Source organism: Chiroxiphia lanceolata, chromosome 29, assembly GCF_009829145.1.
Source record: "Chiroxiphia lanceolata isolate bChiLan1 chromosome 29, bChiLan1.pri, whole genome shotgun sequence".
Classification (NCBI taxonomy): domain Eukaryota; kingdom Metazoa; phylum Chordata; class Aves; order Passeriformes; family Pipridae; genus Chiroxiphia; species Chiroxiphia lanceolata.
Window position 1 is genome coordinate 1538631 of NC_045665.1, and position 24155 is coordinate 1562785.

Sequence of the window (24155 nt, forward strand, 5' to 3'; positions counted from 1 at the left end):
TTCTGTGATTCCATGATTCTGTGACTCCATGGTTCTGTGATTCCATGGTTCTGTGATTCCACGACTCTGTGACTCCATGGTTCTGTGATTCCATGGTTCTGTGATTCCATGACTCTGTGACTCCATGGTTCTGTGATTCCATGGTTCTGTGATTCCATGACTCTGTGACTCCATGGTTCTGTGATTCCATGATTCTATGATTCCATGACTCTGTGACTCCATGGTTCTGTGATTCCATGATTTTATGATTCTATAATTCCATGATCCTATGATTCCATGATTTTACGATTCTGTGATTGCACGATTCTGTGGTTCTGTGATTCCATGATTCCAGGATTCTGTGGTTCCACAATTCTGTGATTCCATGATTCCGTGATTCTATGATTCCATGATCCTATAATTCCATGATTCCCTGATTCAATGAGCCTATAATTCCCTGAGTCAATGATCCTATAATTCCATGATTCTATGATTCTGTGATTCCATGATTCGATGATCCTGTAATTCCGTAATTCCATGATTCTGTGATTTCATGATTACGTGATTCTGTGATACCATGATTTTATGATTCCATGACTCTGTAATTCCATGATTCTATGATTCCATGATTCTATAATTCCACAATTCTATAATTCCACAGTCTTATGATTCCATGATTCCATGATTCTGACTCCACGTTTCCACGATCCTACGATTCCCTGATCCAATGATTTTATGGTTCTATTATGCCATGATCCTGTGATTCCAGGATTCTATTGCGCCATTACCCTGCGATTCCAGGATCCCATGATTCTGTGATTCCGCCACTCCCCGATTCAACCACCCCCCGACCCCCCGCTCCTACAATTCCATCATCCCCCGACCCCCCGCTCCTACAATTCCATCATCCCCCGACCCCCCGCTCCTACAATTCCATCATCCCCCGACCCCCCGCTCCTACAATTCCATCATCCCACGATCCCACGACCCCCCGCTCTCTCCCCGTCCCCTCCCGGCCCGGCCCCCTGGGTCTCCATGGCAACACCCGGAAGCTCCCGCCCATCTCCGTGGCATCACCCGGAAGCTCCCCGCCCATCTCCATGGCAACGGCCGGAAGTGCCCGGCGGTCTCCCTGGTGACGCCGGAAGCGGCGGCGCGGGGCGGGCTCGGGCGGCAGTGACGCTGAGGGCGCCATGTCGGCCATGTCTGCGGGCGGCGGAGCGCAGCGGGACGCGGGGGCCGCGGGCGGGTGAGGCACGGCCGGGCGGGCTCGGGCGGTCCCGCCGCCGTCGCGAGGGCACCGCCTCACCCTCCTCTCCTCTTTTCCAGGCGCCGCAGCAAGTGGGACCAGCCCGGCCCCGCTCCCACCTTCCTGCTGCCCGGCACGGCGCCGTTGCCCGGGCGGCCGTTCGCCGGCGGGGGCGGCGATGGCGGCGCCGCCGTGGCCGGTTCCGAGGGCTCCGCGGCGCCCTCGGGAGCGCTGGATGCGGCCGCGGCCGTGGCGGCGAAGATCAACGCCATGCTGATGGCCAAGGGGAAGCTGAAGCCGGCGCCCAGCACGGCCGACAAGGTGGGAGGGGCGAGGGGGCGTCACGGGCGGGCTCCGGAGACCGTCTTTGTCGGGAAACGGTGGAGTTGGGGGCGACAAAATCACTCAGGAAACATAACTTAAATTTTTTCCTCGGCTGTGGGGTCAGGCCTTGTGAGGCTTTAGGAAGCCGCCTCTGGGGAGATAAAGTTTTTCCCCGGGATCACAGAATGTTGTGGGCTGGAAGGGACCCCGCGAGGATCATCCAGCCCCGCTCTTAGAGTGTTTTTCCTGAGGGGTTTTCCAGGTAGCCGAGCTGATGGAAAAGCCTCATTTGGGTTGGAAAAGGGCCTTAAAGCTCATCCAGTTCTGTGGGCAGGGACACGTTCCACTGTTCCAGGTTGCTCCAAGGTGGCCTTGGACACTTTCAGGGATCCAGGGGCAGCCACAGCTTCTCTGGGAATTCCATCCCAGCCCCTCCCCACCCTCACAGGGAGGAATTCCTTCCCAGTATCTCAGTTTAAAACCGTCTCTCCCTTGCCCTGTATAAAAAGTCCCTCTGGCTCCGTTTTTTTTTAAAGCCCCCTTTGGGCTCTGGAAGTAAAATCTGGCACTTTGGCACCTCTGAAAGTTGGCAGGTGCTGCTGCTGCTGCTGCCTCAAATCTTCCACCTCTGCTTTTGTCCCGAGCTCTGGTGACACCCCGTGCTGAGGGAACCACTTAACCAAGGGATTAACCTGCATTTGGGATTGGCAGTTTTGTTGCACATTGGTTTTATTATTTAATACAGTAAAAAATATATAATTATAACATGCACATGGCTTTATTGGACACGTTGCTGTTGGTAGGAAGTGCTCAGTGATGGCATTTCCCAGAGTGATTAAACTCTGGTGACACTTCAGGTTGGGAGAGGGTGGAAATTAAGGATCTGCAGATTAAGGAATGTGCTTTTTTTTTTAATAAAAAAGTGGAAGGAGTGGAGCACTTTGATGTCTGTACAATTTAATGTCTGTGCAGTGCACTGGAGTCCCTCCACAGCTGCCCTGTGGCTCTTTTTTAAGTGCTGTGCCTTCCTGTGGATTTTGCTGAGTGGTTGGGGGTTACTGGAAGGTTCTCTTTTTTTTTTTTTTTAATAGAGTCTTGGTTCATGTTTGTAACCCCCCCAAAATCCATCCCAGAGCTTTTAGAAGGCTGTAATCACTCCACACGTTGAAAAAAGGCTCCCAGGTCTTTGTGGTAGCCCCCAACTCCTCCTAAATCTGTGCTTCTTTGGCTTTTTGTTTCTTAGAATGTCCATACTGACACAAAATATTACGTTTTTAAAAAGGGGGGAGTGTGGATGAGCTCAGATCTCGAGCAGAAATTCTAAATTCTCTCTGTGTTTAAAGGCAGTTGAGATAAGAAGGAGCTAGGAACATGAACTTCATGGTTCTTTAGTCTCAGGTTTCTGTCAGAGCTGTCAGTCCAAGTGGGAGATGCCGTGGTTGCTGTTCAGCAGCTTCCCAGCTCAGTTCTACATCTGTTCCTCCCCTTCCAGAGCAGGAACATTTAATCATTCTGTTCAAATGGGCTGAAGATAAAGTGTATTTTGTATTTGTTTGGGTTGTGAGGAGGCCGATTGAGCGGACACAGTGTTGTTTCTGTTAATATTTGTGAAGATTTTGGGTTCAGTGGCTGGAAAGGGGGAGCGAGGAGGACGTTGGGAAAGGACCAAATGAGGAGGATGTTGGGAAAGGACCAAATGAGGAGGATGTTGGGAAAGGACCAAATGAGGAGGACGTTGGGAAAGGGCCAAACGAGGAGGACGTTGGGAAAGGGCCAAATGAGGAGATGTTGGGAAAGGGCCAAATGAGGAGACGTTGGGAAAGGACCAAATGAGGAGGACGTTGGGAAAGGGCCAAACGAGGAGGACGTTGGGAAAGGGCCAAACGAGGAGGACGTTGGGAAAAGGCCAGACGAGGAGGACGTTGGGAAAGGGCCAAACGAGGAGGACGTTGGGAAAAGGCCAGACGAGGAGGACCTTCCTCCTCCCGAGCCCCGGGGCCGGTGTGTCCCTTGCCCCACGGTTTTCCAACAGCTGGGAATGTTCTCTGTTGAAGCTGCAGGCTCTGGGCAAAGGTCCAGCCGCCGGCAAGAGCAAAGACGACCTGGTGGTGGCCGAGGTGGAGATCAACGACGTGCCCCTCACCTGCAGGAACCTGCTGACCAGGGGCCAGACCCAGGACGAGGTAGGAGCGCCCCGGCAGCGCTTCTGGGGCCGAAGTTACGTCCCATCTTTACCTTTTGAGCCCCTAAAATGAACTCAGAGGTCGGGTTTGACCCGTGGGGCCGAAGGAACCCTGGGGCAGGTTCCGTTCGGTCGTTGCGTTGGGTTTTTGTTCCCCCAAGGGTGGTTTGGTGAGGTCAGAGCTGCTCTCCCTCCGCTTCATTGAGGGCTTTGGGGTTTTTTAATCAGCTGAATTCTGGTGTTTGGTGAGTGCTCTGTCAATGAGTGGTCACTGAGCCCTGGGTTTCCATCTGCTCGCAGATCAGTCGCCTGAGCGGAGCCGCCGTGTCCACCCGGGGCAGGTTCATGACTGCAGAGGAGAAAGCAAAAGTGGGACCTGGGTTTGTAGCTCTTTTTTCTGGGGTTCTGATTTCTTCTCTCCTTGGGAGGGGGATTGCTGAGGTTCCTCTTTGGTTTGTTCTCCCTGAGCAGTTTTGCTCATCATTTGCCACAATTCATAATTTGCCACAAATAATAATTTGTCATAATTCATATTTTTGCCACAGTTCATATTTTTGCCACAACTCATAATTTGCCATTTTTCATAATTTACCACAATTCATAACTTGGCATTTTTCATAATTTACCACAATTCATAATTTGCCATAATTCATAATTTGCTAATTTTTCATATTTTGCCACAATTCATAACTTGGCATTTTTCAAATTTTGCCCCAATTCATAATTTCCCACTATTCATAATTTGCCATTTTTCATACTTTGCCACTTTTCGTAATTTTCCACAATTCATAATTTGCCATAATTCATGTTTTGCCACAGTTCATAATTTGCCACAATTCATAACTTGCCATTGTTCATTTTTTACCACAATTCATATTTTCCCCATTTTTTTCATATTTTACCATAATTAATTTTTTACCATTTTTCCTATTTTTGCATTTTTCCTGTTTTTCCATTTGTCATATTTTGCCATTTCTCATAATTTGCCACCATTCACAATTCGACTTTTTTCATAATTTGCCATCATTTATAATTTTACCATCATTCATAATTTGCCATCATTCATAATTTTACCATTTTTCATAATTTGCCATCATTCATAATTTGCCGCAATTCCTAATTTGCCACAATTCCTGATTTTCCATTTTACTGGTCCTGCCCACACAACTTCTGCCCTACCTGCCCAATGTTGTTTGAAATCCCAGCCACACCAACCACCACAGGCAGATCCCACTGTGCTCAACTTCTTCCCACCCACTGCAACTTCCCAAATCCAAATTTCTCACTGCTTTTAGTGCTGTGCACAAAGAAATTAAAGTTTCTACTGTTATAACTTCAATAAATCATCACATAAACATATTTTTTCGGTGTTTCCTGAGCACTGTGATGCTCCAGGGACTTGCATTCCCTTCTTTGAGGGGATCTTTGTGGCAGCCTTGCTCTAAAGTTAAATTGAACCCGTAAATTGAACCCATTTGGTGTGTTGCCCGTGGCTTTAATGGGATTTTTGCCATTCCCTCCCCAGGGACCGTCCCTTGTACCTCCACGTGCAGGGGCAGACGCGGGAGCTGGTGGACAGTAAGTGCAGAACATTCCATTTTTCCTGTTTTATTTGGGACAAAGGGGCCGTGTGAGTGGCCTTGGTGGGTTTGTGCTGTGAATATCTCGGGGTTGATAACAGGCTGGGAAGGTCTGCCCAGAAATTCCCGAGGTCCCGCCTGCTGCATCCCGCAGGAAACCTTGGAGACACCCCAGGGAAGGGGGGGGGAGTGGGTGATCTCAGGGATAACACACCCAGATCCCACTGGAACAGGACAGAGTGACAAGAAGGGACCACACTGGGTCACCAGGCAGGATCATCACCCCCTCCCTCTGGAATCATCTCCTTCCTCCCCCTTCTCCAGCCCCAGCTCAGCTCTCCCTCAGACCAGGAGCTCCCTGCAGGAGCAGGAGAGATGGAGGCAACAATTCCCTGAGAATCCTGGGATGGGGCAGGTTGGGATGGACCTCAGGGGGTCACCTGGTCCCACCTCCCTGCTCAGGATCATCCCAGAGCACATGGGATGTGTCCAAGATGGCTCTGGAATATCTCCAGGAGAGAGATTCCACACCCTCCCCGGGCAGCCTGTTCAGCACTGGGTCACTGCCCAGGGAAGTTCTTCCTCGTGTCCAGGTGGAACTTCTGGGCATCAGTTTTGTGTCCTGTTTTTGGGCAGCCCCGAGCAGAGCCTGGTCCATCCCCTGCAGGCACTGACACGCCCTGGGGAGGTCCCCTCTCGGTGTCCCCTGGTCACAGAGATGCTCCAGCCCCTTCAGCATCCTCACAACCTCCCCTGGACCCGCTCCAGGAGCTCCATGTCCCTCCTGTCCTGAGGAGAACTGGCCCCACACTCCAGCTGTGCCTCCCCAGGGCTGGGCAGAGGGGCAGGATCACTCCCTGACCTGCTGGGAATTCTCTTCCTGATGCCCCCCAGGACACACAACAACTCGTTGAGACCCCCAGGGCCTTCCCTGCAGAGCTGCTTCCCAGCCTGGGCTGGTGCCTGGGGTTGTTCCTCCCCCCTGCAGGACCTAAAACATTGTTGTTTGTCCTAAAACGTTGTTGTTCATCCTAAAACGTTGGTGTTCGTCCTAAAACGTTGGTGTTCATCCTAAAACGTTGGTGTTCGTCCTAAAACGTTGGTGTTTGTCCTAAAACATTGATGTTTGTCCTAAAAGGTTGGGCCAGGCTTCGTAGGGTGTGAGTGGCCAGGGAACCCTGATGTTCCATAGAAACAGTCCCGAGTTGGAAGGGTTGCTCAGGGGTCATGGATTGCGGCCCCTGGCCCTGCCCAGACCCCAGCAGTCCCCCCTGGCCCTGAGGGTGTTGTCCCAACCCTCCTGGAGCTCTGGCAGCCCCGGGGCCGTGCCCGCTGCCCTGGGGAGCATTCCCAGGGTCTGACCATCTGGGGGAAGAACCTTTTCCAAACATCCAGCTTCAATCCCCTTCCAGAGCTCCAGCTGCTCCCCCGGGGTGGCTCGGTGCCATCCTTGGTGGTGCCGTCCTTGGTGGTGCCATCCTTGGTGGTGCCGTCCTTGGTGGTGCCGTCCTTGGTGATCCCATCCCAGGTCACCAGTCTCGGGCCCCACAGGAAGATGAACCCCTGCTGCCCGTCCCCTTGTCACAACACCCCAGTTGTGTCCCAGTTTGGGTTGAGCTGGAAAACAGGAATGAATTTCCTTTTGTCCCTTAGGAGCCGTGAACAGAATCAAGGAGATCATCACCAACGGGGTGGTGAAAGCAGCCACGGGCTCCAGCCCCACCTTCAACGGGGCCACGGTCACCGTGTACCACCAGCCAGCCCCCATCACCCCCCTGAGCCCGGCCGTGGGGCAGAAACCACCCTTCCAGTCCGGGGTCAGTGTCGTGGGGGGAGTCATGGAGTGGGGCTGGGGACAGGGGTTGGGGTGGGAGTCATGGAATGGGGCTGGGACAGGGATTGGGGTGGGAGTCATGGAATGGCACTGGGACAGGGATTGGGGTGGGAGTCATGGAATGGCTCTGGGGACAAGGGTTGGGGTTGGAGTCATGGAATGGCTCTGGGGACAAGGTTTGGGGTGGGATTCATGGAATGGATCTGAGGACATGGTTTGGGGTGGGATTCATGGAATGGCTCTGAGGACATGGTTTGGGGTGGGATTCATGGAATGGCTCTGAGGACAAGGTTTGGGGTGGGATTCATGGAATGGCTCTGAGGACATGGTTTGAGGTGGGATTCATGGAATGGATCTGAGGACATGGTTTGGGGTGGGATTCATGGAATGGCTCTGAGGACAAGGTTTGGGATGGGATTCATGGAATGGATCTGAGGACATGGTTTGGGGTGGGATTCATGGAATGGATCTGAGGACATGGTTTGAGGTTGGATTCATGGAATGGCTCTGAGGACATGGTTTGAGGTTGGATTCATGGAATGGCTCTGAGGACATGGTTTGGGGTGGGATTCATGGAATGGCTCTGAGGACATGGTTTGGGGTGGGATTCATGGAATGGATCTGAGGACATGGTTTGAGGTGGGATTCATGGAATGGCTCTGAGGACATGGTTTGGGGTGGGATTCATGGAATGGATCTGAGGACATGGTTTGGGGTGGGATTCATGGAATGGCTCTGAGGACAAGGTTTGGGGTGGGATTCATGGAATGGATCTGGGGACAGGGGTTGGGGTGGAAGTCATGGAATGGCTCTGGGGAGCAGATTTGGCTGTTCCACTGGGATGGGATTCATGGAATTGCTCTGGGGAGCAGGTTTGGCTATTCCAAAGTACATGTGTTGTGCTGTTTGTAAAAAATAAAACCAACCAAACAAAAAACCCCACAAAATCCACAGCACAAACCACATAATAATAACAGCAACAATAATAATAATAATAATAACAATGACAATAATAATAAAAAATAAAATAAAAATATAAAAATTAAAAACATTAAAAACGAAAAAACAAAATTAAAAATAAAAATAATAAAAATAAAATTAAAAATTAAAATTAAAAAAGAAAAATAAAACTATTAAAAATAAAATAAAAATAATGAAAATCAAAAATATAAAAATAGAAAATTAAAAATTAAAAATAAGAATTAAAAAATGAAAAGTAAAAATAAAAAAAATCGAAAATAAGAATTAAAAATAAAAATAAAACTTAAAAATGAAGTAAAAATAATAAAAATCAAAAATATAAAAATAGTAAAATAAAAATTCAAAATAAAAATTTAAAAATAAAAATAATAAAAATTAAATTAAAAATAAGAATTAAAAATAAAAATAAAACTTAAAAATAAAATAAAAATAATAAAAATCAAAGATATAAAAATAGCAAAATAAAAATTAAAAATTAAAAAATAAAAATAAAACTATTAAAAATAAAGTAAAAATAGAAATAATAAAAATCAAAACCAAAATTAAATATGAAAATAACAAAATAACAATTAAAATAATAACTAAAAATAAAACTATTAAAACTAAAAATAATAAAAAATTTTAAATAAAAAATAAAATTAGTTTGAAATAAAAATAAAAAATAAAAATAAGGAAAAATTAAAGAAAAATAAAAATCAACGTCCCGCCCTTGTTTGTTGTTAAAATCTGGAGGACTAAAGAGACTGAGTCTGGAGAGTGAGACTCAGGGGACAGTGACCTCCTAAAAGCAAAGGGATGGTGAGAGCAGCCCTGCTCCCAGAGCAGCCCAGGGCTCACTGTGCCATCCCACACTGGGCACTGCTGTCACAGCCCAGGGCTCACTGTGCCATCCCACACTGGGCACTCCTGTCACAGCCCAGGGCTCACTGTGCCATCCCACACTGGGCACTCCTGTCACAGTCCAGGGCTCACTGTGCCATCCCACACTGATCTCCTGTCACAGCCCAGGGCTCACTGTGCCATCCCACACTGGGCACTGCTGTCACAGCCCAGGGCTCACTGTGCCATCCCACACTGATCTCCTGTCACAGCCCAGGGCTCACTGTGCCATCCCACACTGATCTCCTGTCACAGCCCAGGGCTCACTGTGCCATCCCACACTGATCTGTCACAGCCCAGGGCTCACTGTGCCATCCCACACTGGGCACTGCTGTCACAGCCCAGGGCTCACTGTGCCATCCCACACTGATCTCCTGTCACAGCCCAGGGCTCACTGTGCCATCCCACACTGGGCACTCCTGTCACAGTCCAGGGCTCACTGTGCCATCCCACACTGGGCACTGCTGTCACAGCCCAGGGCTCACTGTGCCATCCCACACTGGGCACTCCTGTCACAGCCCAGGGCTCACTGTGCCATCCCACACTGATCTCCTGTCACAGCCCAGGGCTCACTGTGCCATCCCACACTGGGCACTGCTGTCACAGCCCAGGGCTCACTGTGCCATCCCACACTGGGTACTCCTGTCACAGCCCAGGGCTCACTGTGCCATCCCACACTGATCTCCTGTCACAGCCCAGGGCTCACTGTGCCATCCCACACTGGGCACTCCTGTCACAGTCCAGGGCTCACTGTGCCATCCCACACTGGGCACTGCTGTCACAGCCCAGGGCTCACTGTGCCATCCCACACTGGGCACTGCTGTCACAGCCCAGGGCTCACTGTGCCATCCCACACTGATCTGTCACAGCCCAGGGCTCACTGTGCCATCCCACACTGGGCACTGCTGTCACAGCCCAGGGCTCACTGTGCCATCCCACACTGGGCACTGCTGTCACAGCCCAGGGCTCACTGTGCCATCCCACACTGAGCTCTGCTGTCAGCAGACATGAGACTTCTGCCCTAATTTCCTAATTCTGAGCCAAATAACCAGCTTTCCCCCCTCCTTTGCAGATGCACTACGTGCAGGACAAGCTGTTTGTGGGGCTGGAACACGCCGTGCCCACCTTCAACGTGAAGGAGAAGGTGGAGGGGCCGGGCTGCTCGTACCTGCAGCACATCCAGATGGAGACGGGGGCCAAGGTGTTCCTGCGAGGGAAGGGCTCGGGGTGCATCGAGCCAGCCTCGGGCAGAGAGGCCTTTGAGCCCATGTACATCTACATCAGGTATGGCAGGGGAACAAAAAACTACAATATCCCAGTTCCCAGGGGGGGATCACAGAATTACAGGATCAGCTGGGTTGGAAGGGACCTTCGAGATCACCAAGTCCAGCCCTTGCTCCAACCCCGCCGTGGTTCCCAGCCCGTGGCGCTGATGCCACATCCAGTCTGGGCTTGAACACCTCCAGGGATGGAGAATCCACCCCCTCCCTGGGCAGCCCATTCCAAGGGCTGATCACCCTCTCTGGAAAGAATTTCTTCCTAATATCCAACCTAAACCTCCCCTGGCACAGCTTGAGACCCTCTTGTCTTGCTGATCATTGCCTGGCAGAAGAGGCCGACCCCCCCCCAGCTCCCCCCTCCTGCCAGGGAGTTGTGCAGAGTGGGGAGGTCTCCCCTGAGCCTCCTCCTCTCCAGGCTGAGCCCCCCCAGCTCCCTCAGCCTCTCCTCCCGGGAATTGTGCTCCAGACCCTTCCCCAGCCTCGCTGCTCTTCCCTGGCCCTGCTCCAGCCCCTCCATGTCCTTCCTGAGCTGAGGGCCCAGAGCTGGACACGGCACTCGAGGGGAGGCCTCGAGGGGCACAATCCCTGCCCTGCTCCTGCTGCCACCCTGATCCCGAGCCAGGCCGGGATCCATCGGCCCTCTTGGCCCCCTGGGCACACTCTGGCTCCCGTTCAGCTTCCTGCCCATCCCAAATCCCAGCTCCCTTCCCACTCTGGCCCAGCCCGGGGGTTGTTGTGCCCCTTGGCCTGGTTGAGCCTCATCCCGTTGGAATCAGCCCCTGGATCCAGCCTGTGCAGGTCCCTCTGCAGAGCCCTCCTGCCTTCCAGCAGATCCACACCCCCCAGCTTGGTGTCACCTGCACGTTTCGTGATAGTGGACTCACTCTGATCATCAATAAAGACGTTAAACAGGAACTGGGCCCAGCACTGATCCCTGGGGACACCCCCAGTGCCCAGATCCCACCTGGATGCAGCTCCATCCCCACCACCCCTTGGGCCCAGCCCTCCAGCCAGTTCTTGACCCAGCAATGTGATTTAATGTTGGGAAATCCTTAATTCTGACTCCCTTCATGCCAGTGAAGATGATTGAACCTGATTTTACTCTAATAGAGGTGTCTGTAAAGTGATAAAGAATCAACCCTGCAGTGCCAGAGTAGAATTAGAGAATCCCAGAGTGGTTTGGGTTGGAAGGGACCTTAAAGCTCATCCAGTTCCACCCCCTGCCAAGAGCAGGGACACCTTCCACCAGACCAAGTTTTCTTCTTGAAACCCTAATTCTTAGACCAGAGTTTCTTCTGAAGGAGATAAATCTGACAGTAGGTTGCTGATGGAAGAGGGAGCTCCCAAATCTGACAGAGTTGTGCTGATGAGGTGTTTGGTTTTTTTGTCTGTCCTTTCAGCCACCCAAAGCCAGAAGGTTTGGCAGCTGCTAAAAAGCTGTGTGAGAACCTCTTGCAGACGGTGAGTGGCTCTTACAAACATGAGCTTTCAGAGCCTGGTGGAGCTTTGGGGTGTGCCTGGCTAAGGATTTTTTAATGCTCTTTTTGATGTCTGTGTGTCTGACTTGCTCAGGGATTTTCCCTTCCAAGTGCTGCTGGTTTAATTCTTGTACAGACAATGAACATTTCTCAGGATGGAGCTGTAGTAATGGAATTTTAGGGGGGGGGGAAGCTTCCCATGTTGTCCAGAGCTGCACTGTCTGCTTCAGGAAAGAGGAAATGATTGGTGTAACCAAAAAAAAATCCTGGAAAATCTCTCACCAATGAATTTCTCTCTTCAGCTTTTCTCATGTGAATGCAAATGGAGTAAAACCCTGGGGGTTTCTGTTAATATTCTGTTAATGTTGATAATTGAGTGTAGGCTACAAAGTTTCCTTTGACAAAAATACATGGAAGCTTTTGGGTTCTCTGAGTATCTTGTCTCTGCTGTAGCAATTAATTTGCCCTTCTCTTTTTTCACTTCTCTCAACCTGGGAAAGGTTATCCCATATTTTACATGGATCTCCCCCAGAGGGGCCAACAGGGGCTGTTCCCTGGGGTGTTGGTGGGTGGGTGTTAATGTTTGGTTATTGCTGTCCTTGTGCCTGGTGTGTTCTGTGATCAGCAGGACACACTCCCGGGTTTGGGGGGGGTTAATTTGGGAAGTAGATGTTTGTTGTGTGACCTCTGGGAATCCTTTGCAGGTTCACGCCGAGTACTCCCGCTTTGTGAACCAGATAACCACTGCAGTGCCCCTGGCAGGTAAATCCCAGCCCCAGTTGAGCTTTCAGAGCCCAGCCCCTTTTCCATTTGCTGTTAAACTGGTGTTGCCGTGGGATTTAAGTGCTGAAAAAATCTCCCGGAGCAGTTAATTAGGGGTGAGATAAGAAAGGGTTTATTTTGCCAAGGCAAAGATGTTACAAGACATGAGCCCCTGTGCCCCAGATGTTACATTTTATAACACCCTCCATCCAATCCCAGATGTGTCCACCCTGTGGCCTTTACTCTGGACCACCCCGGGTCCACCCCCTGAAAATGGGTCTGGGGTGCATTTCAGGACCCTCCCTTCATCACCTTCACCATCATCAGAGCACAGAGGGGACAGAGTCACCCAGTTTTTGACCGTGTTCTGTGGTTTAGGCCCTGATGTGCTGTTCTGCCAACAGTCTAGGCCTTGCCTTGACAAAAGACTAAACATTTCTACTGGATTCGGGAGTAGGGGTGATACAGGGAGCATAGAATGGGGTAAGAGGGTTAAGGAATGTGTAAACAAGGGTGCTACAGGCAAAGGGATGCAAGGGAGGGAGGGTTGCTGCTTTTAAAATCTACCTGTAGAACTTACAAGGCTTACAAATATTAGAAAAATAAAAAACCATTAGGGGCTCAAGGCATCACTGGCTAATTGATTTAATGACCCTCTTTCCCCCCCTCTTTCTCTCCTCCCAGGCTTCACCCAACCCGCCACCATCAACAGCGTCCCGTCCCAGCCGTCCTACTACCCCTCCAACGGGTACCAGTCGGGGTACCCCGTCGTGCCCCCCCCCCAGCAGCCCGTCCAGCCTCCCTACGGGGTGCCAGGCCTCGTGCCCCCGGCCGTGCCCCTGGCCCCCGGCGTGCTGCCGGCGCTGCCCGCGGCCGTGCCGCCCGTGCCCACGCAGTACCCCATCCCCCAGGTCCAGCCTCCCGCCAGCACCGCACAGGTACCGCCCCCGGGCACCCCCCCAGCTCGGGGTGCTGCCAGGGAGCAGCTCCACGGGCACAGCTCTGCTTGGGGACTCTGGGGTTCGGGGTCACTCCGCTGGGGCTGCCTTCGGACAGCTCGGGGGTTGGGGGGGTGCTCCACACCCCGGGTTCTGACAGGCCCTGGGAACATCAGGGACGTGCTCAGGGCGGGGGGTGGCTCGTTTTTGGGAGGTGTCAGCCCAGGGTGGGGGGTGGCTCGTTTTTGGGAGGTGTCAGCCCACGGTGGGGGGTGGCTCGTTTTTGGGAGGTGTCAGCCCAGGGCAGGAGGTGGCTCGTTTTTGGGAGGTGTCAGCCCAGGTCGGGGGGTGGCTCGTTTTTGGGAGGTGTCAGCCCAGGGCAGGAGGTGGCTCGTTTTTGGGAGGTGTCAGCCCAGGGCGGGGGGTGGCTCGTTTTTGGGAGGTGTCAGCCCAGGGTGGGAGGCCCCTGGTTGATTCTGGCTGACTTCAGGCAAGGGAAGTGGGTTTTGAACCTGGGTTTGCTTTAGGAGAGGTGTCTCTGAAGGGATAAAGGTACCGGGGGAGGATCAGAGGATCTCAGACTGGTTTGGGTTGGAAGGGACCTTAAAGCTCATCCAGTGCCAGGGATGAGAGTTTGAGTTACAGGTTAGGAGGAGTCTGAGTTACAGGTTAGAAGGAGTCTGAGTTAGAGCTTAGAATGAGTCTGGGTTACAGGTTAGGATGAGTCAGATTTTAGGATGAGTCTGAGTTAGAGATTAGGATGAGTCAGATTTTAGGATGAGTCAGATCTTAGGATGAGTCTGAGAGATTAGGATGAGTCAGATTTTAGGATGAGTCTGAGTCAGAGATTAGGATGAGTCAGATTTTAGGATGAGTCTGAGTTACAAGTTAGGATGAGTCTGAGTTACAGGTTAGGAGGAGTTTGAGTTACAGGTTAGGAGGAGTCAGAGCTTAGGATGAGTCTGAGTTACAGATTAAGAGGAGTTTGAGTTAGAGATTAGGATGAGTCTGAGTTACAGTTTAGGATGAGTTGGAGTTAAGAGATTAGGATGAGTTTGAGTTATAGGTTAGGATGAGTCTGGGTTACAGGTTAGGAGGAGTCTGAGTTACAGATTAGGATGAGTGGGTTACAGGTGAGGATGAGTCAGAGATTAGGATGAGTTGGAGTTAAGAGACTAGGATGAGTCTGAGTCAGAGATTAGGATGAGTCTGAGTTACAGGTTAGGATGAGTCTGAGTTAGAGATCAGAATGAGTTTGAGTTACAGGTTAGGAGGAGTTCGAGGTGGGACCATTCTGCAGATGAAATACTTGCTTTATCTCTAAGATGTGAATTTTCTTTCACCTCCTTTTGCATTTCCAAAGACAGACTGGTTGTGTTCTGCCCCTCTGCATGAACCCCCGTTGAACGAATGATTTCTGTGCCTAATTCCCTTTTTCCCTGTGTTTTGTCTCCACCCTGTGCACTCCAGAGCCCGCTGAGTGCTCCTTTCCTCCCTGCTGCCCCAGTAAAAACCAGCCTGCCCACTGGTGCTCAGCCCCAGGTGCAAACCCACCCCCAGGGCCAAAAGAGACGCTTCACCGAGGAGCTGCCCGACGAGAGGGAGTCGGGACTGCTGGGATACCAGGTGGAATAAAATCAGCCATTCTCCTGCATTCCCCACAGCCACAGCTGGGATGGGCAGAGCTGGGACTCAGCTGAGCTTCCCTGGCAGGGCCTTTGGCAGTCCCAGAACAGGGGGGACCAGAACAGTCATCCCAGAACAGGGGGGAGACCAGAACAGTCATCCCAGAACAGGGGGGAGACCAGAACAGTCATCCCAGAACAGGGGGAAGACCAGAACAGTCATCCCAGAACAGGGGGGAGACCAGAACAATCATCCCAGAACAGGGGGGAGACCAGAACAATCATCCCAGAACAGGGGGAGACCAGAACAGTCATCCCAGAACAGGGGGGACCAGAACAGTCATCCCAGAACAGGGGGGAACCAGAACAGTCATCCCAGAACGGGGGGGGACCAGAACAATCATCCCAGAACAGGGGGGAGACCAGAACAGTCATCCCAGAACAGGGGGGGACCAGAACAATCATCCCAGAACAGGGGGGGACCAGAACAGTCATCCCAGAACAGGGGGGGACCAGAACAATCATCCCAGAACGGGGGGGGACCAGAACAATCATCCCAGAACAGGGGGGAGACCAGAACAGTCATCCCAGAACAGGGGGGGACCAGAACAATCATCCCAGAACAGGGGGGAGACCAGAACAGTCATCCCAGAACGGGGGGGGACCAGAACAATCATCCCAGAACAGTCATCCCAGAACAGGGGGGGACCAGAACAGTCATCCCAGAACAGGGGGGACCAGAACAGTCATCCCAGAACAGTCATCCCAGAACAGTCATCCCAGAACAGTCATCCCAGAACAGGGGGGGACCAGAACAGGAGGGGACCAGAACAGTCATCCCAGAACAGGGGGGAACCAGTACAATCATCCCAGAACAGGGGGGAACCAGAACAATCATTCCAGAACAGTCATCCCAGCACAGGGGGAACCAGAACAGTCATCCCAGAACAGTCATCCCAGAACGGGGGGGGACCAGAACAGTCATCCCAGAACAGGGGGGACCAGAACAATCATCCCAGAACAGTCATCCCAGAACAATCATCCCAGAACAGGGGGGACCAGAACAATCATCCCAGAACAGGGGGGGACCAGAACAGTCATCCCAGAACGGGGGGGGACCAGAACAATCATCCCAGAACAGGGGGGACCAGAACAGTCATCCCAGAACAGGGGGGACCAGAACAATCATCCCAGAACAGGGGGGACCAGAACAATCATCCCAGAACAGGGGGGGACCAGAACAATCATCCCAGAACAAGGGGGAGACCAGAACAGTCATCCCAGCACAGGGGGGACCAGAACAATCATCCCAGAACAGGGGGGACCAGAACAATCATCCCAGAACAGGGGGGGACCAGAACAATCATCCCAGAACAGGGGGAGACCAGAACAGTCATCCCAGCACAGGGGGGACCAGAACAATCATCCCAGAACAGGGGGGACCAGAACAATCATCCCAGAACAGGGGGGGACCAGAACAATCATCCCAGAACAAGGGGGAGACCAGAACAGTCATCCCAGCACAGGGGGGACCAGAACAATCATCCCAGAACGGAGGGGGACCAGAACAGTCATCCCAGAACAGGGGGGACCAGAACAGTCATCCCAGAACGGGGGGGGACCAGAACAATCATCCCAGAACAAGGGGGAGACCAGAACAGTCATCCCAGAACAGTCATCCCAGAACAGGGGGGACCAGAACAATCGTCCCAGCACGGGGAACAGGCCACGCTTTTGGGGCCTCTGGGTGGATTCACTGCTCTTTAAGCTGGGCCTGAATTCATCCCAGCTGCTTTCCAAACTGGAGCAGCCTGTTCAGCTCAGAGATCACAACACTGTGGGACTCATTGAATGTAAAACCAGATTATTTGGGGGCTCACTGGATTTTTTTGTGGTTGTTTCAAGGAGTGGGAGGGGAAACGTGGCAATAACTCCCAGATTTTCCCACTTCCCTTTTTTGCAGGTTGCACTTGAGAGGATTTCAAGGAGCTTAGTTTTAAAGATTCATTTATTTGATTTTTTTATTTTATTCTGGTTTTTTTTTTTTTTTTAGCTAGCGTTAGATGATTTTAAGAAAACTTAACTTTGAGTTCTTCAGATTTTTTATGGGAAGAAAGGGAGTGTTTTTCCCTGACAATACAGCCCCTGCCTCAGGCAGAACCCCTAATAATAAAGTCTTTGCCTGGGGGCAATAAGGAATTTTAGAGCAAACAGGCAGATCCCTGTGGCCTGTCCAGCTCAGGATCAGCTGCCTGAGGAGGTAAATCCATGCAGGAAAACTCTGAGCTTTGTCATCCTGCACTGGGAAGCTGCAGCAGGGGCTGAGGTGTTTCCCACCCTCGGCCTTTTTTAGGAAGAAAAGGTTTTTGTGGTGGTTTTAGTGGTTCCTCCCAGTTGGCCAAGTGCTGTTGGAGTTGGGTTTTTCCCGACAGGATCAGTGAGGAGCTGGAGCTCGTGGTGTAGAGGTAGCTGTGCTAATGCCGTGTGTTTTTCTGCTCATAGCATGGACCCATTCATATGACTAATTTAGGTACAGGCTTCTCCAGTGCGAGCGAACTCGAGGGAGCCGGGGCCAAGGCAGCAAGTTCCTCAGGAAAGGAGAGAGAGAGGGACAGGTGAGTGGGGGGACAAAGGGGCCCAGGGCTTCTGCTTCTCCTGGGAAACTTATTTCAGGGCTGCTTCGTGTGACTCAGGGTTTGTTTTGTGTGTGTGGGGGGGGTTGTATTTTTTAATGTGATTTTTTTGTATTTTTTTGTGATTTTTTTTTTATTTTTAATGTGATATTTTTTGTATTTTTTGGTGATTTTTTTGTATTTTTTGGTGATTTTTTGTATATTTTCAATGTGATTTTTAAAATATTTTTAATGTGATTTTTTGTATATTTTTAATGTGATTTTTTGTATTTTTGTGGGTTTTTGTATATTTTTAATGTGATTTTTTTTGTATATTTTTAATGTGATTTTTTTGTATTTTTTGGTGATTTTTTGTATATTTTTAATGTGATTTTTTTTGTATTTTTGGGGGGTTTTTTGTATTTTTTGGTGATTTTTTGTATATTTTTAATGTGATTTTTTAGATATTTTTAATGTGATTTTTTTGTATATTTTTAATGTGACTTTTTGTATTTTTTTGTGATTTTTTGTATATTTTTAATGTGATTTTTTGTATATTTTTAACGTGATTTTTTGGTATTTTTGGGTGATTTTTAATTTTTTTTGTGATTTTTTGGTATATTTTTAATGTGATTTTTTGTATATTTTTAATGTGATTTTTATATTTTTAATGTGATTATTTGTATATTTTCAATGTGCTTTTTATTATTTTTAATGTGACTTTTTGTATATTTTTAATGTGTTTTTTTGTATTTTTTTGTGATTTTTTTATATTTTTAATGTGATTTTTTGTATATTTTTAACGTGATTTTTTGTATAGTTTTAATTTGATTTTTTTGGGTTTTTTATGATTTTTTAATATTTTTTAACGTGATTTTTGGTATATTTTTAATGTGATTTTTTGTAATTTTAATATGATTTTTTGTAATTTTTACTATGATTTTTTGTATATTTTTAATGTGACTTTTTTGTATTTTTTTGTGATTTTGTATATTATTAACATGATTTTAAAAATATTTTTAATGTGATTTTTTGTATATTTTTAATGTGCTTTTTTATATTTTTAAGGTAATTTTTTGTATTTTTCATGCGATTTTCAGTATATTTTTAATGGAATTTTTTATGGTTTTTAAGGTAATTTTTTGTATTTTTAACACGATTCTTGGTATATTTTTTTAATTCAATATTTTATATTTTTCAGTGCCATTTTCTTGCATTTTTGGGGGGATTTAATTACTTTTAATCAGCTTTCATTAGTTCTGCTCCCAGCACAGCCCCTGTTCCCATTCCAACTGCGAGTCAGGAATTTGGGATTCATTGCCTTTGACTCTTGTTCTGCTGCTGTAAAAGCCAGGAATGCCGAGGTTTTTCCTTGTAAAACCCAGGAATGCTGAGGTTATTCCTTGTAAAAACCCAGGAATATGGAGGTTATTCCTTGTAAAAACCCAGGAATATGGAGGTTTTTCCTTGTAAAACCCAGGAATGTGGAGGTTTTTCCTTGTAAAACCCAGGAATATGGAGGTTTTTCCTTGTAAAACCCAGGAATGTGGAGGTTTTTCCTTGGAAAACCCAGGAATGTGGAGGTTTTTCCTTGTAAAATCCAGGAATCTGGAGGTTTTCCCTTGTAAAAGCCAGGAATCTGGAGGTTATTCCTTGTAAAATCCAGGAATGTGGAGGTTTTTCCTTGTAAAACCCAGGAATGTGGAGGTTTTTCCTTGTAAAACCCAGGAATATGGAGGTTATTCCTTGTAAAACCCAGGAATGTGGTGGTTTTTCCTTGTAAAAGCCAGGAATGCCGAGGTTTTTCCTTGTAAAACCCAGGAATCTGGAGGTTATTCCTTGTAAAACCCAGGAATATGGTGGTTTTTCCTTGTAAACCCCAGGAATGCTGAGGTTTTTCCTTGTAAAACCCAGGAATCTGGAGGTTTTTCCTTGTAAACCCCAGGAATATGGAGGTTTTTCCTTGTAAAACCCAGGAATATGGAGGTTTTTCCTTGTAAAACCCAGGAATGCCGAGGTTTTTCCTTGGAAAACCCAGGAATATGGAGGTTTTTCCTTGTAAAACCCAGGAATCTGGAGGTTTTTCCTTGTAAAACCCAGGAATATGGAGGTTATTCCTTGTAAAACCCAGGAATGTGGAGGTTTTTCCTTGTAAAACCCAGGAATATGGAGGTTTTTCCTTGTAAAATCCAGGAATGTGGAGGTTTTTCCTTGTAAAAGCCAGGAATGTGGAGGTTTTTCCTTGTAAACCCCAGTAATTCCGAGGTTTTTCCTTGTAAAACCCAGGAATCTGGAGGTTTTTCCTTGTAAAACCCAGGAATATGGAGGTTTTTCCTTGTAAAACCCAGGAATATGGTGGTTTTTCCTTGTAAAACCCAGGAATACTGAGGTTATTCCTTGTAAAACCCAGGAATGTGGAGGTTTTTCCTTGTAAAACCCAGGAATGTGGAGGTTTTTCCTTGTAAAACCCAGGAATCTGGAGGTTTTTCCTTGTAAAACCCAGGAATGTGGAGGTTTTTCCTTGTAAAACCCAGGAATGCTGAGGTTTTTCCTTGTAAAAACCCAGGAATCTGGAGGTTTTTCCTTATAAAACCCAGGAATCTGGAGGTTTTTCCTTGTAAAACCCAGGAATCTGGAGGTTTTTCCTTGTAAAACCCAGGAATGTGGAGGTTTTTCCTTGTAAAACCCAGGAATCTGGAGGTTTTCCCTTGTAAAAGCCAGGAATGTGGAGGTTTTTCCTTGTAAAAGCCAGGAATGTGGAGGTTTTTCCTTGTAAAAGCCAGGAATTCCAAGGTTTCCCTGCTCCCACAGGCAGTTGATGCCTCCGCCGGCGTTTCCGGTCCCTGGGCTGAAGTCGGAGGCTGAGGAGAGAAAAGGTGCGGGGGCTGTGCCCGGCAGCCACGGTGAGTGCCCGGGGTCACAGCCCAGGGTTACAGCCCTGGGGTCACAGCCCTGGGGGTCACAGCCCTGGGGTCACAGCCCTGGGGGTCACAACCCTGGGGGTCACAGCCCTGGGGTCACAGCCCTGGGGGTCACAGCCCTGGGGTCACAGCCCTGGGGTCACAGCCCAGGGTCACAGCCCAGGGTCACAGCCCTGGGGTCACAACCCTGGGGTCACAGCCCTGGGGTCACAGCCCTGGGGTCACAGCCCTGGGGTCACAGCCCTGGGGGTCACAACCCTGGGGGTCACAGCCCTGGGGGTCACAGCCCTGGGGTCACAGCCCTGGGGTCACAGCCCAGGGTCACAGCCCAGGGTCACAGCCCTGGGGTCACAACCCTGGGGTCACAGCCCTGGGGTCACAGCCCTGGGGTCACAGCCCTGGGGTCACAACCCTGGGGTCACAGCCCTGGGGTCACAGCCCTGGGGTCACAACCCTGGGGGTCACAGCCCGGGGGTCACAGCCCGGGGGTCACAGCCCTGGGGTCACAACCCTGGGGGTCACAGCCCTGGGGGTCACAGCCCTGGGGTCACAACCCTGGGGTCACAGCCCTGGGGGTCACAGCCCAGGGGTCACAGCCCCGCGGGACAAACCTTCTGCTTGCACTTGCCTTCTTTTTTTAATGGGATTATTTTGGTATTTTTAAGGGAATTTTTTGGTATTTTAATGCGATTTTTTTGGAATTTTTAGGGTAATTTTTTGGTATTTTAATGCGATTTTTTTTGTATTTTAATGCGATTTTTTTGTATTTTTAATGCGATTTTTTTGTATTTTAATGCGATTTTTTTGTATTTTTAATGCGATTTTTTGTATTTTTAAGGCGATTTTTTTGTATTTTTAATGCAATTTTTTTGTATTTTTAATGCGATTTTTTTGTAATTTTAATGCGATTTTTTGGTATTTTTAAGGCGATTTTTTTGTATTTTAAGACGATTTTTTTGTATTTTAATATGATTTTTTTGTATTTTTAAGGTAATTTTTTGGTATTTTAATATGATTTTTTGGAATTTTTAATGCAGTTTTTTGTAATTTTAATGTGATTTTTTTGGTATTTTTAAGGCAATTTTTTGGTATTTTAATGTGATTTTTTTTTAATTTTAATGTGTTTTTTTGGTATTTTTAATGTGTTTTTTTGGTATTTTTAAGGTGATTTTTTGGTATTTTTAATACGATTTTTTTGGTATTTTAATGCGATTTTTTTTTGTTTTTAAGGCAATTTTTTTGGTATTTTAATGTAATTTTTTGTATTTTTAATGGGATTTTTTTGGTATTTTTTTAGCTGATTTTTTGTCTTTTTTCATGTGATTTTTTGTATTTTTATGTGATTTTTTGGGTGGTTTTTTAATGCAATTTTTTTGTATTTTTAATGTGATTTTTTTGAATTTTTTTGAAGCTGATTTTTTGTCTTTTTTGTAATGTGATTATGATTTTTTGTATTTTTATGTGATTTTTCTGTGGTTTTTTAATGTGATTTTTTTGTATTTTTATGTGTTTTTTGTGGTTTTTTTAATGCAACTTTTTGTATTTTTTGTGTGATTTTTTTGTATTTTTGTATTTTTTTTGTATTTTTATAGCTGATTTTTTTTGTCTTTTTTTAAAGCTGATTTTTTGTCTTTTTTAATGTGATTTTTTGTATTTTTAATGTGATATTTTTTGTCTTTTTTTAAGCTGATTTTTTGGTCTTTTTTAATGCAATTTTTTTGTATTTTTATGTGATTTTTTTGTATTTTTTTAAGGGTTTTTTGTATTTTAATGGGATTTTTTGTATTTTTAAGGTGGTTTTTTTGTCTTTCTTTAAGGTGATTTTTTTGTCTTTTTTAAACGGGATTTTTTGTATTTTTATGCATTTTAAGCTGATTTTTTTTGTCTTTTTAATGTAATTTTTTTTCTCTTTTTTAATGTGATTTTTTTCCTTTTTAATGTGATTTTTTTGTATTTTTATGCAATTTTTTTAAGGTGATTTGATGTATTTTTAACGTGATTTTTTTCTATTTATGCAATTTTTAATTTTTTTTAGCTGATTTTTTGTCTTTTTTTTTAAACAGGATTTTTTTGTACCTTTACGTGATTTTTTCCATTTTTACGCCAATTTTTTCTCTTTTTTGAAACAGAATTTTTTTCTACCTTTACATGATTTTTTTCCATTTTTCAGCCGATTTTTTCTCTTTTTTTAAACAGAATTTTTTGTATTTTCACATGACTTTTTCTATTTTTAAGCCAATTTTTTTCTACTTTTAAGCCTTTTTTTACCTTTTTTTTAAACAGGATTTTTTTCTATTTTCCCATGACCTTTTGGTATTTTTAAGGTGATTTTTACGTGACTTCCTTATATTTTTTAAGCTGATTTTTTGCCTTTATTTTTAACGGGATTTTTGGGTGTTTTTACCTGACTTCCTTCTAATTTTTAAAGTGATTTTTTTATATTTTCACCCGACATTTTTGCCCTTTTGAGGTGATTTTCTGCCTTTCCTCCCAGCCCCGCTCAGCCGTGCGGGTGCACACCCAGCTCTGCCTCCTCCCTCCGCTCCCAATTCCCACTTTTCCTTCGGAATTGCTCTTTTCCGGGTGCCGTGGCCCTGCCCCCGTTGCTAACTTTGCCTTTTTTGTGTGTTTCTTTCTCGTTTCTCTCTTCTCTTCCATGGTTCTGACGGATCCCACGCCCGCTCCCGCTCCCGTGGCCTCCCCTTGGATCTGCGTTGGCCTCCTGACCTCCACCCGGTGTCCAACTAACAATTGACAATTAACATCTTTTTTTGATTATTTTTTAATCATCACCGTTATCATCATTAATAACTCGTTTCGGGGCGTTTTATCTCTTTGTCGTTGTTTTTTTTTTAATTTTATTTTCCCTGGGGGGGCCTCGGGGGTTGGGGGTTGGGGGTCTTTTTTTGTTTGGGTTTTTTTTCCCCCCTCCTTTTTAGATCCTCAAGCCAAGAAGCTGAAGGTCGGCGAGAAGGGCTTTGGGCTGGTGGCCTACGCCGGGGACTCGTCGGACGAGGAGGAGGAACACGGCGCCCACAAAACCGCAAGTACCTTTTCACAGGGCTGGAGTCTGGGGTACCAGTACCCCTCCTCCCAACAGAGAGCCAAACAACAGATGCCCTTCTGGATGGCTCCCTAAAACCCGCACAAGAATTTTGGGTTGGTTTGGATTTTTTTTTTTTTTGGCATCCATCTGGGTTTTTTTCCCCTCCTAGCAATAATTGCATGGATATCCCAGAACGAACTGGGCAAAAACAAAAAAAAAAGACACCTCGTTTTTACGTTTGCAGAAGCCAATTTTCTTCTTCCCCTCCCTGGAGAAGCCAATTTTCTTCTTCCCCTCCCTGGAGAAGCCAATTTTCTTCTTCTTCTTCCCCTCCCACCTCAGAAGGGCTGCGTTGTTTTTTAAAAAAATCCTTGTTTTGGCAGCGCCTTTGTCGATTTAAAAAGAGAAGATTTGGAGCAGTGCCCTCCCTTATTTACACGAGGGAGAAGTAAAGAGGAGCCAGGGAAGCCTGTTGGTCCAACGTG

At 47.4% G+C, this 24155-nt stretch overlaps 1 protein-coding gene and 1 non-coding gene across 4 annotated transcripts; both read left to right on the forward strand.

Moving 5' to 3' along the window:
• Positions 1-1170: 1170 nt before the first annotated feature.
• On the forward strand, positions 1171-23889 carry KHDC4 (KH domain containing 4, pre-mRNA splicing factor). 3 transcript variants are annotated; one of them, XR_004361126.1, is made up of 14 exons: positions 1171-1228; positions 1309-1549; positions 3607-3735; positions 4035-4114; positions 5260-5312; positions 6968-7131; positions 10081-10292; positions 11689-11749; positions 12471-12528; positions 13213-13466; positions 14937-15092; positions 17622-17706; positions 20515-20606; positions 23564-23599. XR_004361126.1 is itself a non-coding variant. In XM_032713228.1 (14 exons), the coding sequence occupies exons 1-14, from the start codon at positions 1173-1175 to the stop codon at positions 23761-23763; spliced, it is 1869 nt and encodes a 622-aa protein (XP_032569119.1). In that variant the 5' UTR covers positions 1171-1172; the 3' UTR covers positions 23764-23889. The 3 variants fall into 3 exon arrangements, 2 of the variants coding, with proteins under 2 accessions (XP_032569119.1, XP_032569120.1); XM_032713228.1 differs by having other exon boundaries at positions 17594-17706; positions 23564-23889; XM_032713229.1 differs by having other exon boundaries at positions 3613-3735; positions 17594-17706; positions 23564-23889.
• On the forward strand, positions 8855-8983 carry LOC116799903. The gene has a single exon (XR_004361140.1).
• Positions 23890-24155: the final 266 nt, after the last annotated feature.

Bases quoted from the DNA above. Each gene is read 5' to 3' on its own strand.
- KHDC4 (XM_032713228.1), top strand. From the start codon at position 1,173: ATGTCGGCCATGTCTGCGGGCGGCGGAGCGCAGCGGGACGCGGGGGCC. The intron at 10,293-11,688 runs GTATGGCAGGGG...CTGTCCTTTCAG, and splicing joins CCCATGTACATCTACATCAG to CCACCCAAAGCCAGAAGGTT. The intron at 20,607-23,563 runs GTGAGTGCCCGG...CCTCCTTTTTAG, and splicing joins GGCTGTGCCCGGCAGCCACG to ATCCTCAAGCCAAGAAGCTG.